Source organism: Urtica dioica, chromosome 7 (genome assembly GCF_054948205.1).
Source record: "Urtica dioica subsp. dioica isolate 48M chromosome 7, U.dioica_male_clone48M_v1_H2, whole genome shotgun sequence".
Classification (NCBI taxonomy): Eukaryota; Viridiplantae; Streptophyta; class Magnoliopsida; order Rosales; family Urticaceae; genus Urtica; species Urtica dioica.
This window is the reverse complement of record NC_142762.1, coordinates 41,629,394-41,645,939: the sequence shown is the minus strand read 5'-3', so window position 1 is coordinate 41,645,939 and position 16,546 is coordinate 41,629,394. Positions and strand designations below refer to the sequence as shown.

The 16,546-nt window shown below is 39.4% G+C and overlaps 3 protein-coding genes across 3 annotated transcripts; 2 read left to right on the top strand and 1 right to left on the bottom strand.

The window, feature by feature from the left end:
• The first annotated feature begins 305 nt into the window (after positions 1-305).
• Positions 306-1,793, top strand: LOC149391679 (DnaJ/Hsp40 cysteine-rich domain superfamily protein). The gene is made up of 3 exons (XM_089620367.1): positions 306-626; positions 1,184-1,333; positions 1,468-1,793. Exons 1-3 carry the CDS (start codon positions 396-398, stop codon positions 1,543-1,545), a joined length of 459 nt encoding a protein of 152 aa, XP_089476493.1. The 5' UTR covers positions 306-395; the 3' UTR covers positions 1,546-1,793.
• Positions 1,794-3,238: 1,445 nt separating this feature from the next.
• LOC149391678 (uncharacterized) lies at positions 3,239-4,282 on the top strand. The gene is made up of 2 exons (XM_089620039.1): positions 3,239-3,430; positions 3,503-4,282. The coding sequence occupies exons 1-2, from the start codon at positions 3,239-3,241 to the stop codon at positions 4,280-4,282; spliced, it is 972 nt and encodes a 323-aa protein (XP_089476165.1).
• Positions 4,283-4,480: 198 nt separating this feature from the next.
• Positions 4,481-5,967, bottom strand: LOC149391677 (2-oxoglutarate (2OG) and Fe(II)-dependent oxygenase superfamily protein). Its single transcript, XM_089620575.1, has 3 exons — positions 5,818-5,967; positions 5,493-5,719; positions 4,481-5,327 (listed from the first exon to the last, which is right to left on the bottom strand). Exons 1-3 carry the CDS (start codon positions 5,917-5,919, stop codon positions 4,751-4,753), a joined length of 906 nt encoding a protein of 301 aa, XP_089476701.1. The 5' UTR covers positions 5,920-5,967; the 3' UTR covers positions 4,481-4,750.
• Between the last annotated feature and the right edge of the window lie 10,579 nt (positions 5,968-16,546).

Below are 16,546 nucleotides of genomic sequence, written 5' to 3'. Positions count from 1 at the left end.
TGTCAACTTTATTCTCATTTCATCGTTTTGTACACAGTTATCACTATACATTATGAATATTGATTGCTCGTATGATGAAAATTGAATAATATATACTGAAACAATATAATATATATTTCGTATACTAAAAAGGTAATATCGATTTGAAACCACAGTTGTTTTGGAAAAGAATCCTAAAAAAAGCGTTAATTCTGTAATTCTCTATATTTTGGACTACATCTTTATTTGGGCCTCCTAAGTAGAATATCAGAAAAGGACCAGCCCAATTTGTAGCATCATCTAAACCGTGATGACAATTGAGGATAGGTTGATTAGAACCCATACCCCTAAATGACGAGTGGGGACTCAAAGCTATCCTCTGTAAGAGGACGCTTGAGATTGAGCAACTTTCAAAAATGGCGAGCTCTATGCTAAGCGGTTCTCTTGTGCCTGCCAAATCGGTTCGAACCAAGGATTTATCGTCATCGCCGAGAGCTCCGACTGGATCTGGTTTTCTGATCAGCCGTGGAAGAATTTCGAGGTCGTTCGATTTGAGAGTTTGTGGCGTCCGAGCTTCCATGGTGGATTCGTACGAGAGCTCCTCCAATTTCGCCAAGCGAATGGATCAAGCGTGGTTGATCTCTCAGGTATTTCTCGATTATGTATTCGATTTTCTTTTATATAATTCTCCGATTTGTGGCGGTTTTTAAAAATTGATCACCGGCCCTTGTTTGAACTGAATGACTTAATCAGAACACAATTCATTCCAATTCCCTAAAAGTTTTATTACTACTGAATATGTAGTAAGCGAACCAATTTGTTTGATATATTAATCAATTTGAAGTATATTAAAATAAAAATTGTATAGAAGCAACGAAAATGTCACCAAATGATAACTCGTTCCTGCAAGTATTTTTATCTTTCATTTTTCTGGCGTGTAATTGGCTTTGTTTGTCTTTCTGTTTATATAGAAATCATTTCTGTTTCTCGTACTGAAAAGCTAGTGTTTTCGGTATCTAAAACATCATGAGTGAAACATCTGAAATCTAAATACAACTCAGCTCATAATGATTAGAGCCAATTTTTCTTTTAGTTTGAAACCAAGTTGGCTTAGGAGATCCATGACACTAATAAGCAAAAGCAGACAATCAAGTACATAATAATCTGTATATATCATATTCCTAATTTTGTATAGTATATACAGCAACCTAGGCCCGTGGCTTGTTGTTCGTGCGAGTCAAATGGCCACATTGAGTGTAAATGGTGTGCCGGGACGGGTTTCTTCATTCTAGGCGATAACATGCTCTGCCAAGTTCCTTCAAGAAACAACACCTGCATAATATGTTCCGGGAAGGTACGTTAAGAGAGTTCATTGATTATATATATATATATATATATATATATATATATATATATATATATATATAATTGTACATATCTTTATATGGCTTGCCTTGCCAAGGCATTAAATGTACTTCTTCTTTACAGGGATCAATGCGCTGCTCCGATTGCAAAGGAACTGGATTTCGGGCCAAGTGGTTAGAAAAGCCTCCTGTGCCTGAGTAGTGTTTGGTCTGCAAATCATGTATGACCTTGTATATTAAGAAGGAATCACATCACATATATGTAGAGTATATTCATTTTACACGACAAGAAAAATTATGCCATTGCTTCTTCTCGATTTTTCGTTGCCTTCTTTTTGCCTTTTTATTTTCGTTTAGTGGCTCGACATTGACAATGAAGACTGGCCTTTAAAATGTAATATCGTATTCACATGGATGTATATGATTAAATGAAGATTTGATTTGATTCGATTCAGCTTGCCATTGCGTAAAAAAGGCCCAATTTACGGAAGTAGAGTTCGACTAAAAAGTATTGACGTCAAAATCAAAACAAGATTACGAGATAAAAAATTTGGAGTAAAATCAACAACAAAACTCGGGACGACTTGAACTTGAATTTACAGTAAACTAAAAATAAATTTTAAAGAATTTTGTCACTTTAGAAAAGAGTAATAACTTTAATGACATGAAAAATAATCATCGAGTTTTACTATGAAAATTATTGCAGCAATTAATATGAAGTAAATGCCAACTGATTTCTTATCTCGAATCAGATTCACTAATTCACAATGGAGTTGGAAAATCCTTGGTCCATTGCTCTGTTGGAACCTTTCCTCAAGGTCTTTCCAAATTTCCACCGCAGATTCGCCATAAAGAACACTCGACGAGATTTCCTTAGAAACCATATTCAGAGTCCAAAAAATAACAGATTATTATTAATCCAATTCTAAGAATCGAGCAAATTCTCATCGGCGATTGAAGGCTTCAGATGGATCCATCAACAAAACCTAGTTTGTTCTTTATTGAGAGTGCGATTTTCATCGAACAACTCCACGCCATGTAAATATTTCCATTAAGCAATTGAGTGACTAAAACAAAATGTACGACTGAGATTAAGGATGAGGAAATCAGGCGAAGCACGAATAAGACATGGCATTGCAGAATTGGTCTGATTCCATTTTAAGATATAGCATCCAAGAGAAAGAAAAGAAGAAATAGTCTGAAGAGAAATTGAGACCGAAAAGAACTGTATTTTATAAGAACTCATAAGTTCAATACAAGAACAGTATTCATAACGAAATAAACTAACTCCGCTGAGCGAAGTGAACCGAATTACCAAAATGCCATTAAATAAAACAACACGTCAGCAGCAGAACTAATTCATGACTTTTCAAAAAAAAAATTAGTGTGAGATGTAGTTGACTCAGTTAACTCTAATTCTTAATAGATTCAGCTAAGCCATTGACCAGAAAGCGTAAAAAAAACAAAATAATATATTATAAAATATTCCATTTACTTTAAAAAGCCCAATTTATAGAGAATTCGACTAAAATGAACAGATGTCAAAATCAAATCAAGACTTCAAAACCTAACAGCTCTTGAATTCGACTTTCCAAAAAACAAATCTAGAATTCAAGTAGGATTCTATTTCTTATTAGTAGGATTCTATTTTTGCTCCGCAGCCAATATAAAATAAACCCTGTTTACTTGGAGGCCCTATCCCAAAAAACAAAAAAATTGAAGGAAAAATCAACAACAAAATTCAAGAGTTTACGCATTAAAATTTACAATAACCTAAAAACAAGTAAAGATTTCAACCTTTTCCTATTCATCTCTATATATATTCAGAAGAGCAAAGAAAGAAAGAAAGAAAGAAAGACCAAACTTCTAAGCAACGTCTCATCAAGCTCATAATAATGATCAACAATGGCGTCCCCGCCGCCAAGGAGACCCCTGATTCGGTCTACAGAGATTACACAAGAAAGAGACCGCTCGCAGTGAAGCCGAACTCGACTTCCTCGGACTCGGACTCGGACTCGGACTCCTACCAAAGCACAGACGACGACACCGGATCAGAATCAAGCCACTCACTCACTCCATCGCCGCAGGTAATTAATAAAATTCCACACCACTTAAAAAAAAATTACATATAATAATAATCATAATGTTTTCGAGAACAGAGAAACGACTGGTTCGCACGACCGAGGCGGGTCCGGAGCCGGGACGACGATCACGAGCTCGAGACCAGAGTGGTGTACGCGTCGTTCGACCAGATGACCGGGCCGTTCTCCGGCGAGGGCGCGTGCTCCACAATCGCCGCCCTGACGGCGCGTTGGCTGCTGACCCACCCGTGGCTGGGCGCGCCGGAGGGGCCGGACCTCGACGAGCTCATCGAGCGCGGCGCCGCCGCGTGGCGGGCCCTCTGCGCCGCCGACCCGGCCCGCCTCGCCAGGTTCCCTAAAGGCCACTTCGACCTCGACACCGTGGTCGGGGCCAACGTGGGCCCCGTGGCCCTCCGCGCAGACCGGTCCCACGTCGGGTGCTTCAACAGCACGGACGCCGACGTGTCCCTCGACGCCGCGTGGGACCGCATATGCGGTGACGTGGCGGAGGCGGCGGAGTGGGAGGCCAGGGTTTACATCGTGGGCTGGAACGATCACTTCTTCGTGATGAAGGCCGGGAGAGAGGCTTTTTACTTGGTGGACTCGCTCGGGGCGAGGCTGAGCCAGGGCTGCCACACCGGCTACGCTTTGAAGTTCGACGCCGAGAGTCGGATCGAGTCTTGGGCCGAGCGCGACCAAGAGTGGAAGACTGTCGCTCAGGGGAGAGATTGCTGCAAGGAGTTTCTGAAGAGGTTTCTCTTCGCCGCCGTCGAAAAGTCAATCTGCGAGGATGCTGATAATCCCTTGTTGTTGTACCAGAAGCTTCAGATCGAATTTCACTCCGTTCACCTTGTCTGACAGTTTGTTTTTTTTTTTTTTTTTCGTTTTTTTTTAGGGTGGATTTAGTAAAATATGATATATTGATTTAGTAAATCTAAGGTCTCTCTTTCGAATTAGATTGATTCAATCGTCTTTCATTCGATTGAAGTAGTGTAGTTTCGCGTTATCAGATTCCAGTACAGTACCAATTTGAAGCTTGCTTGTGGAACAAGTATATGCCATGCAATATAAATTCATTTATTTTAGTTGTGAACACAATCTACACTTACACATCACTGCAAATCTGAGGTTTGGATATATGGGATGGTTTGATCAAAGCGCATCCCAATCTCAACAATTTTTAACCACAGAGAGAAGAAAGTAAAGAAAGAAAGAAAGAAAGAAAGACATAGCAAAATTAAAACACACTCACTCAAGCCTTCCTCAGAAGCTGGTGAGTAAAATCAACAACAAAGTAAAAAAAAAAAAAAAGTCATTTGAAACTAATCAGAGGGCTGTGACAGCCTGGAACCTGGGCTCTTTAGGCGAGAACTTGTGGTCGGCGTAGACGGCCATGTAGTCCCCGAACACGAACTCGGGGTACGAGGCGGGCCCCGCGGGGAGGAGGTCGGGGGCGGGGGCGATGGTGGCTCGGAGGGAAGGGTTGTAGAAGGAGGCGATGGAGCGGCGGTTTCCGGCGGGGCCCACCTGGACGCGGTGCCAGACGCTCTTGTAGCGGCCGTTGGAGAGGACCTCGATCTGGTCGCCGGTGTTGATGACGATGGCGTTGGGGACGGGCTGCACGTCCACCCACGCCCCGCCCTTGAGGATCTGCAGGCCCCCCACCGCGTCATCTTGGAAAAGGAGGACCACTCCGCCCGCGTCCGTGTGGGCCCGCAGCCCGTCCACCTGCCCCGCCTTCGTGCACGGCGGGTAGTGGCACACTTTCGTGCCGTAAAAGGCCTCGTCTTCGCCGAAGGCCCGTTTTATGTACCCGCTTTCCAGGCCCAGGTTTAGGTCCATCACCTCCATTACTTTCTCCGCTACTTTCTTCACCTCCGATCGGAACTCCCTCATCGTCTCCCTGAATCAGCGATGAAAATTAGATTGTGAGTTGTTCGTATCGGTTTTTTTTTTTTTTTTTTAAATAGCCAATGTTTGGTAAATTTTAGGTAAGTAGCCATAAATTGCAGAGGCGCGTGAAGAGTTTGAGGTTGATTATTCATTGTGTGATTAGTTGAAGGCTGACTTGAATTGAGGGGTTTTGGAGGGCCAGTGGTTGTGGTCGGTGAGAGTGACGACGTCTTCCCAGTCGGCATTGTCGAGCTTTTGGCCGGTCTTGATTCTCTCCAACTCACTCATCAGCTTCGCTGCCGTCGTTTTCTTGAAATCCTCTTCTCTCTCTGTCTTGAACCACTCCTCGCAAACCTTCTTCACCCTCTCCAACAGCTCCTCTGTTATCCCATGGTTCACCAGCTGCCAATATTCACACATAGATACATAACACTGAATGAGATTACATGTTTAGTTGATATTGTCATGTATATATGTATCTGTATTCTTCCACAGCTTACCTGGAAGAATCCCCATTCCTCGCACCCGTTTGCGATCTCCGCCAGGGTTTTTTCCCTCTCCTCTCCATTCAGCTTTGAGAAATCAATCACCGGGATCGCCATTGATCAAAATGAGAGAGAGAGAGAGAGAGTTTTGATTTTGAAGTCAGTGTTGATTGTTTTTGTGGTCTGGGAAAGAAAATGCTGAGCCGTATTTATAGCAAACCTTTCCCACCAATTTGGAAGTCAATCCTCTTACTTACTATTACATATTATTATATGATATGATAACTAAGTAAACCTTCACTTGTCTCTCTTTCCTTTTCCATGAAGCATAGCCGTTAGGGTGTGGGGCGGTGACACGTTACAATGATCAAGATATTATTATTATTTTTGGGATAATGCATGGGATTGGTAAAGTCAATGCTTTGCTTTGTACAATATGCTGTTAACTACATCTACGTGGTTACACACACAATCCTTCTATTTCTCAGCTAACTAACCTCAATTCTTTTATAAAAATAAATAAATTAGGTAACTAGCCAATTAAAACGATTGAGATTACTATATAGATAACGTTTCGTAAATCTTAAGTAAATAATCATGAAGATGACGTGAAATTCCTGATTTGTTATTTCATTAAAATAAAATGGTGTTGTATGTACGTCAATTTACGCGTGTAAATATATGAACATGACTGTTTACCTAAGATTTATAAAACGTTGATTATATAACAATGTGAAACTGTAAATAAAACTATATGCATAATAGATCATTCTTTTATTCATTCATTATATAATTATATATATACACAATATATATATATATATTATTTTATATATATATATATATATATATATATATATATATATATCACACTCAGGTCACTCTCACACCATAACCCTTATATATATTAGCCTGTCCTTTTGGGTTCTTCTGTTGGTCATAAACATAACGATAATATCAATCACCTACACATTTCCTCTTTTTTTTGTGTGTGTATATATATATATATATATATATATATATATATATATATATATATTCATGAAACATATGTTATAGCCTTGTAGGCACTACTTTCACCAGATAATCACTTCGGACATAATAATTAGGAATATTTAAGGTTCAAATTAACTTCACATACTATATAATGTTAACGAAATTCAACATGATGAAGTGTCATTCATGTGCTCAAATACTCCGTTGTTTGTTGTTGCTCAACACATCATAATTATTATTATTATCTTTGAAATTCAACATATTCTCCAAAAACTGATCCTATTTTATCTTCTCAAGAATATATATATATATATATATATATATATATATGTATATATATATATAAAGTAATTTAGTTTACTTACCATGAAAAGCTCTGCAGTGCAGACTACAATTCATCTCGTTGACTAAATGCATTGTTCCTCTTGTTTTTTTTAGTGTATTCCTTTTGACTTTTCACTCACCGATCGGTCGACCTGAAAATAACTATAAGATAATTACACTGGTTTGTAGGCATATTTTTAGGGTTAAGGAATAAAGCAAAGGTTATGACTTTTAGTAAAACAAAGCTATTACGACCACTTAGTAGTTAATGCGTTAAGCAATGTGACGTGTTTATGTGCGCACTATAGAGTAAAGCTTCAGATCAAATCCTTAACTAAATATATAACAAACTAGAAATAAATAAGATATATATATATATATATATATATATATATTAAAAATCCAAATTAACTGTAATATTGCTTAATTGTCGGTTATCGATCTACGTGTTACAAAACTGTGAGCTAAAGTTTCCAACCATATATGTGTTACGAATAAATAATTCAGTCATTATGAAGAAGAGTAATAACAATGCAACCATACATGATTCAATTTCGCAAATAACAAGTTTTTTTTTCCTTTATTTCGTGGAAATGATCTGTAATTCGACCATATATGCTAGCTGTACATGTATACATGTTTATATTGTTAGGGTAATTTGATTCCAAATGTCTGATTGTCAGGGCACACTCGTGAGAGAAACAAACAGTTGAAGAACCATGCCTCTTATTATTAGCCTTATTAGCTAGCCAGTAATAAAATCTAATTAACAAAGTTGCTTTTCATTGCTGTACTTTGTAGTACTTCAAAACTACTCGCATGGAATCGATTGTATATGCATATTATAAATATATCTATTATTAAAATGCTTACCACTCTATTCATGCAAGTTCCATAATTAGTAGTTAAAAAAGTTGTACTCCACGGCTGTACTTGTGCCACGCTGAGTCTCTTTTATTAATTAGACCTGATTCATTTGTTTAATTAATTATGAGTTAAAGGATACATTTGTGGAAGCTGATCAAGTCTTGAACTGAACTGATGGTTTTTTTTTTCTTCTTTCAGTTTTAAGCTCAAAATTATTATAAAGCAATAGTCCTTCAATCATTCATGCAGACCCACATAATAGTTTATTCCGTAAATTAAGTTATATTTTTTTAATGAATTTAAAATGTTTGTATGACGTATGATATATAGTTGACAATAAGCAGTTTTAATTAAACAGCTTGCTTCATGCATGGTGCATGGATATCTGTGTTTTTGCACATCAATTGAGGCCTTCCAACTTATTTTTAATATATTTAAACAGCTCGAAGTACTATGGTAGTTCGAATGAAGAGCATCAAACACCTGTTAACAAGAATATTTAATATCATTTAGTTTATAAGCTGTCTAATTAATTATGTTTGTTTTTATGACCCCATTATTTAGTTTTACATATACTCTTAGTTTTTTTTTTTCTCGATGATTATTACCTTCAAAATAGGCCTCTTATAAATGTAAAAGAGCAGCAAATAATGTTATATATTTAAGAGAATAACACAGCTAAAGAAAAACCTTTTAAGTACTGTCAATATTAAATCCATATTTGCTAGAACAAAAAGTTATAGTTTAATTAGTTTATGTCGGTATATAGAATACATAGGGATTGATTAGAGATAAAATAAGTACATGCTAACTTAACGGATCTTCATGGCGACCAGGTGTTATTTTTTCTGTGGCCTCATCATTAAACCTTGAAGGATTTTCAAGAGACAGTTTTAGGCTATAACCACTCAAATTTTTTATTATAAAATGTGCCCAAGAAAGTCATAATATGTTCAACAGAACATGGGTTCAGAGTTACAAGGTCAAAGTAAAACTCAGCTTATAATAACATTGAATACATATTTATATAATTAAAATGATAATTATGGTAAGGATATATGTACATTTTAAGTAAGAATAATCAATGGTCCCCAACTATTGATCCAACGGAGCTGGCATGCAGATCTGAAACCTGACGTGTAGCCTTATTAATTTATTATGTACACAAGAGATAGTTTTCCATATATATGGTAATCTAACCATCCTGATCAGTAAACTCTTTTCTACCCTAATAACCATTATAATTTACAGCTTTAAGTATGCGGTATATCTATTGATATCACATCAAAAATATTAATTCTCATAGTTTTATTACTCTTTTGTATTTTTATGTTAGGGATTGTTATACTAAATTTGATCTTAAAAGCTATTCGTGTAAGCTGTGCGCTATATACTAACCCTGGAAAGTTATTTTGACGGGCTATAACACCAAAATTTTATGGCTATATTAATCAAAACGAATTTTTAAAAAATGGGAAAAACAAGGTCATGATTAATAAATCGATTATAAGGATATCCTTATTTTATCTACCTTTTATCTTATTTTTAATGTTTTTAATCATATTCACAAAAATAATTGCTAATCCTCTTGGTACAAAATCCTATAAAAATTACATACATTAAGCACGAGAACTCATAAGAAAGCACAAAATATCTAGAATTTTTTATAAACCTAAATCATCTATGTTTATTCTAACAAAAGCACGATTAACCTCTCGGTCTCTAAACAATCTTAGATACCAATTTAAAGGTGACTAATCAATGAATATAAGAAAAAGCACAACTAAAATCAAGACGAAAATCAAGAAAACACGTACGGAAATGAGACAATATATAAATAAATTAGATAGTCATCAAAGTATATTATATTATCAATTTTGGCTAAAGTGTATCCGCAATAAAATTTGGGTCTATTAGGTACATAATCATATTTACACTTTGAGATTGTTACTTAGCCAACGTTTAGTATATATTTGGTAAATAGCCATGACCTCTTATTTACAGACGTAAATTGACTAAAATATCCTATCAAAATTTCCACTAAAAAATTCTCCAAATTTTAAATTAAATAAACTTTAGTATGAGTATTACTTAGTAATTCTGATAAAGAAAGAAACAAAAATCCACCATACATATCAGTTTTTATATTGTTTGTTGATTTAATTATTACATTATTTTACGAAATATTTTTGCACTCAATATTTGAATCTGTTGACTATTTACAAAATATTGATTTTTTTAATTACAAATGAACAATATTTACACTATTATTTACAACTAGTATTTATAACTATTTACAACTATTATTTATAACTATTTACAAAAATTTAAAACTATCTACAACTGATTCGAACGTAGACTGGCCCTTCTCATACCCATGGGCTCCTTCTTTCAACGCGTGCCTCGAGGACCGGCCCCTACTCAGACCAACGACTTCCTTCTTCCCCAAGTTGTGCAATGAGGGTCGACGAGCGGCAAGTGTGGTGGTGCCTCTCTCCTCCGGCGTTTCGCACGTCGGCGTCATGGCTGGTACCCTTTGTGCCATTTGGATCAGTGCTACGAAGACATGCTCTCTCCCACATATTTATAGACCAGGGAACGATTATTATGAATGGAGCATAATTTCTTGCTATGTATTACTGGAACAAATAAAATAATGAATGTCATTAGTTGCATCCATTGGTCAATAATCCCACTTAAATCAGTGAAACTTTAGTGACTCTCGGTGACTTAATTGGATGCGACTCGTCCAAACTCAATGACTCAATTTGTCTTAGTGTATATCCAATTATTGCAAATGAATATGTGTTTGAAAGCTTAAAGAAATCCATATTCAAATTATGGAAAGGAAAATCATACAAACACCTTTTTTGTCCAATTTAAATTGCTCTGTTATCATCAATAATCACTACTACAAATTTCATTTTTTGGTGCGGAAGGGTATCCGGTGAGACATGTCGCACCTAAATGGGCATTGGGTGCGACATGTCGCACCGGATACCTTTCCCGAAAACAAAAAATTTCGCTCATTTTAAGTGGTATCGGGTGCGACATGTCGCACCCAATACTATCCGGTGCGACATGTCGCACCTAAAAGTTTTAAAAATTTTAGGCAGGCTTAAAATCCCTCCTCTTATTTTTAAAGTCCTGAATTGAAAAGTTTTTTTTTTAGTATCCGGTGCGACATGTCACACCTAATGCTCATTTAGGTGCGCCATGTCGCACCTGAAAGTATTAGGTTAAAATTATAAAATATCGCTCATTCTTCTTCTTCTTCTTCTTCTTCTTCTTCATTTTTGTGACTCCACTCTCTCTCTCTCTCTCTCTCTCTCTCTCTAAACCTCTGCGACTCTCTCTGCGCGACAAACGTCCTCGCGCCGCCTCATTGTAAGCGACTATCACTCTCTATTTCTCTATATCTCACTCTCTTTCGGTCTATCTTACTCTCTTTCTCTTTCTCTGGCGACGACCTCGCTCTGCGGAGACCTCAGCCTCAACCTCTCTCTCATTTTGTTGTCGGTGCTGGACGCGCTTTGCGAGCTCGGCGTCCTCAGAGACCTCATCGAGATCGACATCGCGTCGGAGAACGAGGACGACGAGGACCGGGCAGAGAAATGCTGGCGAAAATGGCCGAAGCTCCTGAAGAAGATCTGGGCGCTCGGGCCGCGGCGAAACGGCCCCAACATCCTCTTTAAGCCAGACCCAGAAGAAGAACCCGGAGGCGGAGCGGTTCGAGACCAACGTAGTTTCAGGGTTTCATCTTCTAATTTGTGAATATCAAAGAAACTAAAAAAATATCAAAAGTATTTAAGGACTCGCTTCGATTTTTTGCTAAATTTGATCTTGGAAATTATTCAAGTATTTTGTGTCTTGCCATATGCTAAATTTGATCTTGAAAGTTATTCTGACAGACCATATAATAACAAATTTTACGACTATATAGTAATAAAATAAGTTTAAAAGATGAGAAAAAGAAATGTCACGACTTCACTACGGACCGACTACAATGATTATCCATATTTTATTTGCTCTTGCCTCCTTTCTTATGTTTTCATTCAAATTCGAAAAAGCAATTACTAACCTCTCTCAAGTAAAGTAAGTATATCTCCTAAATAACTTAGGAACTATAAAGTATAACCTCAAATAAATTCGTTTGGTAAAGGGATAAAATCCCAATTCATATTCCATAACAAATGATTATGGAGGGATAAATAAAAAGAGACTTAGTTGTTTGAAAACTAAACGTTGTCAACAACTGATTACTTAGAATAATTTTTTTAAAAATAATCCTTGTATGGTGTGGTGATAATTAAGACGTACACCCACTGTGATACTAAATAAGAGAATTTGATCAGTGTAATCATTATCAGAATTTAGCTCTATACTGATCGATCTCTCTATTACGAAGTTCGATGAACCTTTAATAATAAGATGGTTTTCGATGGTTTCTGATGGCTTCCGAAAACATCCAACGTTTTCGAGACATTTTGTAAAAAAAAAAGGGTGATAAAATTTGAATTTTGATATTGTGTAAATAATAAATCTATTTACGATTTTTAGTACTTAGTAGGTAAAGTCTCTCTTAATTAAATACCAAATTGTAAAATGTTAGACCGGAATATGTCATTTATCATGTGCAAATTATCAAGACACAGACCTTTATAAAATGCTTAGAGTTTGCTGCGGGAAGAAGCAGGGTTTAGAACTATTCATGCATTGACCATGCAGCATGGTGAGGATTTTATTTGTTGGAAAACTATCTCTCTCTCTCTCTCTCTCTCTCTCTCTCTCTCTCTCTCTCTCTCTCTCTCTCACATGGTGCTGAGTAATAATGTTTCTCACAAGGCAGCCATAAGGATAATGACAAAAACAGGCTATGTCGCCTGTACATAGATTTGGTATTTGGTCCTTATTGTCTTGCACTATAATTGTTTATTATCCTCTTCTTATCGTATTACTACTCAATTCTTTAGAAAACAAACGCCAGGATAAAATCATAAAAGTCTCACATATAGTCGCGACTCGCGCCTGTTTTCTTTCATATCAGAAGGTAATAATATAGTGAAATAATGAACTATTTTTTAGCATTTACTCACGAAATATGTGGTATTATTAGAAAATTGAAGAGCATAAGCACTTGCAAAAGTTTATGAGGTTTTATAATCTAGTTCTCTACTTGTTAGTTACTTTTAAATTGAACTGTGTTAATCGCGTTTTTGGATTAGCACTAAGAACCGTCCGTGGTTCGATCTAGGGCCGGACCCTATGACCGCACGTAGGTTGGGTTTGGTGAAGTTCTTCTCTTCTCGTCGTGTTTGTGTTATTCGGATATTTGGGTCTCCGGGTTCTTGAGTTTCCGGGTCTTTGGATCTTCCGCATTCTTCGCGTTCTTCATCGGATCTTCGAATCCTTGCACCTTCACCTAACCACAAAGAAAATGTGAATCTAGAGGGACGCGGAGGGTTTTCCCTCGGCGCGCGCTCCGACGCTCAACATTAGTCGTGTTGTATTATGTTCTTGGTGAACGATTTGTACTCGTCTCTATGTTTTCTAGAGAGAGAAAGTGGTGGTGTGATTTTTGTAGAGTTTTGACAAGTTGAGAGAAACTTACCTTGTGTTGTGAATGAATGGGGTATTTATAGGGATCAGGGAGTTTGGTGAAAAGTACTTGATTAGGTGGTGGAGATGACCAGGTGGTTTTGGCCGAGTGAAGACGGCCGGGTGGTCTTGGCCGAGTGAAGATAACCGGGTGATCTTGACCGAGTGAAGACAACCGGATGATTTTGGCCGAGTGAAGATGGCCGGGTGGTCTTGGCCGGGTGAAGACAACCGGGTGATTTTGGCCGAGTGAAGATGGCCGGGTGGTCTTGGCCGGGTGAAGATGACCGGGTGGTCTTGGCCGAGTGAAGATGACCGGGTGGTCTTGGCCGAGTGAAGACGACCGGGTGGTCATTGGCCGGGTGAAGACAACCGGATGATTTTGGCCGAGTGAAGATGACCGGGTGGTCTTGGCCGGGTGAAGATGACCGGGTGGTCTTGGCCGGGTGAAGATGACCGGGTGGTCTTGACCGGGTGAAGATGGCCGGATGGTCTTCTTTTTTGGCTGACCGGGTGGTCATTCTTGTGGCTTTTTCTTCAAGATTTGTCAAGAAGTCTAGCTTGAAAACATTATTTGAGAGTCTTTTGAAAGACGTTTCATGAGTGTTGACTCGGAGCTTGGTGCGTGAGTTTTCTTGTGGGCTTGTGCCTTGTGTATGGACTTGATGTATCATATTTTGCTCTCGGGGTGTTATTTATACCATGTGAAAATAAGGACATAACATTAACCCCCCAGTTTCTTGTGCGATTTATCGTGCGAGAAACTTGTCTTGTGTTCCTTGAGAGCTTTGTTGTCGACGTCTTTTGATCTTGTGACTTTGAGACATATCTCGTACTGGCGAGCTTCTTGGGTTACGGATATGTAAAATGCAACCTCGTGGAGCTTTGTCTCGCAAGACGTGACCTCGTAAGGTTTACTTTGTTGGATTGCTTCTCATCAAATGATATCTCGTACTGTTGATCCCGTAGGATTGAGTATCGTGGAACTTGGCCTCGTAAGTTTAACCATATGGGGCTGTGTCTCATAAGACGCAAATCTCGGAAGACTTCGATCTCGGAATATTGTGTCTCGGAAGGCGTGAGTCTCGGATGACTTCGATCTTGAAAGATCGTGCCTCGGAAGGCTTGAGTCTCGGAAGACTTATATCTCGGAAGATCGTGCCTCGGAAGGCTTGAGTCTCGGAAGACTTTGATCTCGGAAGATCGTGCCTCGGAAGGCGTGCGTCTCGGAAGATCGTGCCTCGGAAGGCGTGCATCTTGGAAGACTTTGATCTCGGAAGATCGTGCCTCGGAAGGCGTGAGTCACGGAAGACTTCGATCTCGGAAGATCGTGCCTCGGAAGCCGTGAGTCTCGGAAGACCTCGATCTCGGAAGATCGTGTCTCGGAAGGCGTGCGTCTCGAAAGACTTAGATCTCGGAAAATCGTGCCTCCGAAGACTTCGATCTCGGAAGATCGTGCGTCGGAAGGCGTGAGTCTTGGAAGACTTCGATCTCAAAAGATCGTGCCTCGGAATACGTGCGTCTTAGTCGTATCCATTCTGGGGTCTTGCCGGGACGTCTCGGTCGTCGCCGACTTGGAGTTTTTTTTTTCTTCGTGCCCGATCGGATCGTCTCAGTCGTATCCGTTCCGGGGTGTTGTTTTGTATCTTGTCGGGGAGTCTCGATCGCCCCCGACATGGAGTCTTTTTATCGTCTTTGGGGCGGGGCCATCGAAATTTGTTACGGGAAAAGTATCATGTCACCAAGGCAAGAACCTTTGAGGTAAGGCCGGAAGTCGTGGTGGATAGCTTTTGTGGACAAAGCTTTGGAGTCAATCTTCGTCGGATTAAAAGGTCTTCCGCGGAGGAAGTTAGTTTGCTGGTGGAGAGCCCGTGGTTGTTCTCGGGAACCCCTCCTTCTAGCGCCAAAATGTTAATCGCGTTTTTGGATTAGCACTAAAAACCGTCCGTGGTTCGATCTAGGGCCGAACCCTATGACCGCACGTAGGTTGGGTTTGGTGAAGTTCTTCTCTTCTCGTCGTGTTTGTGTTATTCGGGTATTTGGGTCTCCGGGTTCTTGAGTTTCCGGGTCTTTGGATCTTCCGCATTCTTCGCGTTCTTCATCGGATCTTCGAATCTTTGCACCTTCACCTAACCACAAAGAAAATGTGAATCTAGAGGGACGCGGAGGGTTTTCCCTCGGCGCGCGCTCCGACGCTCAACATTAGTCGTGTTGTATTATGTTCTTGGTGAACGATTTGTACTCGTCTCTATGTTTTCTAGAGAGAGAAAGTGGTGGTGTGATTTTTGTAGAGTTTTGACAAGTTGAGAGAAACTTACCTTGTGTTGTGAATGAATGGGGTATTTATAGGGATCAGGGAGTTTGGTGAAAAGTACTTGATTAGGTGGTGGAGATGACCAGGTGGTTTTGGCCGAGTGAAGACGGCCGGGTGGTCTTGGCCGAGTGAAGATAACCGGGTGATCTTGACCGAGTGAAGACAACCGGATAATTTTGGCCGAGTGAAGATGGCCGGGTGGTCTTGGCCGGGTGAAGACAACCGGGTGATTTTGGCCGAGTGAAGATGGCCGGGTGAAGATGACCGGGTGGTCTTGGCCGAGTGAAGATGACCGGGTGGTCTTGGCCGAGTGAAGACGACCGGGTGGTCATTGGCCGGGTGAAGACAACCGGATGATTTTGGCCGAGTGAAGATGACCGGGTGGTCTTGGCCGGGTGAAGATGACCGGGTGGTCTTGGCCGGGTGAAGATGACCGGGTGGTCTTGACCGGGTGAAGATGGCCGGATGGTCTTCTTTTTTGGCTGACCGGGTGGTCATTCTTGTGGCTTTTTCTTCAAGATTTGTCAAGAAGTCTAGCTTGAAAACATTATTTGAGAGTCTTTTGAAAGACGTTTCATGAGTGTTGACTCGGAGCTTGGTGCGTGAGTTTTCTTGTGGGCTTGTGCTTGTGTATGGACTTGATGT

Excerpts from the sequence above, each read along its gene's own strand:
- LOC149391679 (XM_089620367.1), top strand. The coding sequence starts at position 396 with ATGGCGAGCTCTATGCTAAGCGGTTCTCTTGTGCCTGCCAAATCGGTT. Across the intron at positions 627-1,183 it reads AAGCGTGGTTGATCTCTCAG|CAACCTAGGCCCGTGGCTTG; the intron begins GTATTTCTCGAT and ends TAGTATATACAG. Across the intron at positions 1,334-1,467 it reads GCATAATATGTTCCGGGAAG|GGATCAATGCGCTGCTCCGA; the intron begins GTACGTTAAGAG and ends TCTTCTTTACAG.
- LOC149391678 (XM_089620039.1), top strand. The coding sequence starts at position 3,239 with ATGATCAACAATGGCGTCCCCGCCGCCAAGGAGACCCCTGATTCGGTC. Across the intron at positions 3,431-3,502 it reads CACTCACTCCATCGCCGCAG|AGAAACGACTGGTTCGCACG; the intron begins GTAATTAATAAA and ends TTTCGAGAACAG.
- LOC149391677 (XM_089620575.1), bottom strand. The coding sequence starts at position 5,919 with ATGGCGATCCCGGTGATTGATTTCTCAAAGCTGAATGGAGAGGAGAGG. Across the intron at positions 5,720-5,817 it reads AGGAATGGGGATTCTTCCAG|CTGGTGAACCATGGGATAAC; the intron begins GTAAGCTGTGGA and ends GAATATTGGCAG. Across the intron at positions 5,328-5,492 it reads TCCAAAACCCCTCAATTCAA|GGAGACGATGAGGGAGTTCC; the intron begins GTCAGCCTTCAA and ends TCGCTGATTCAG.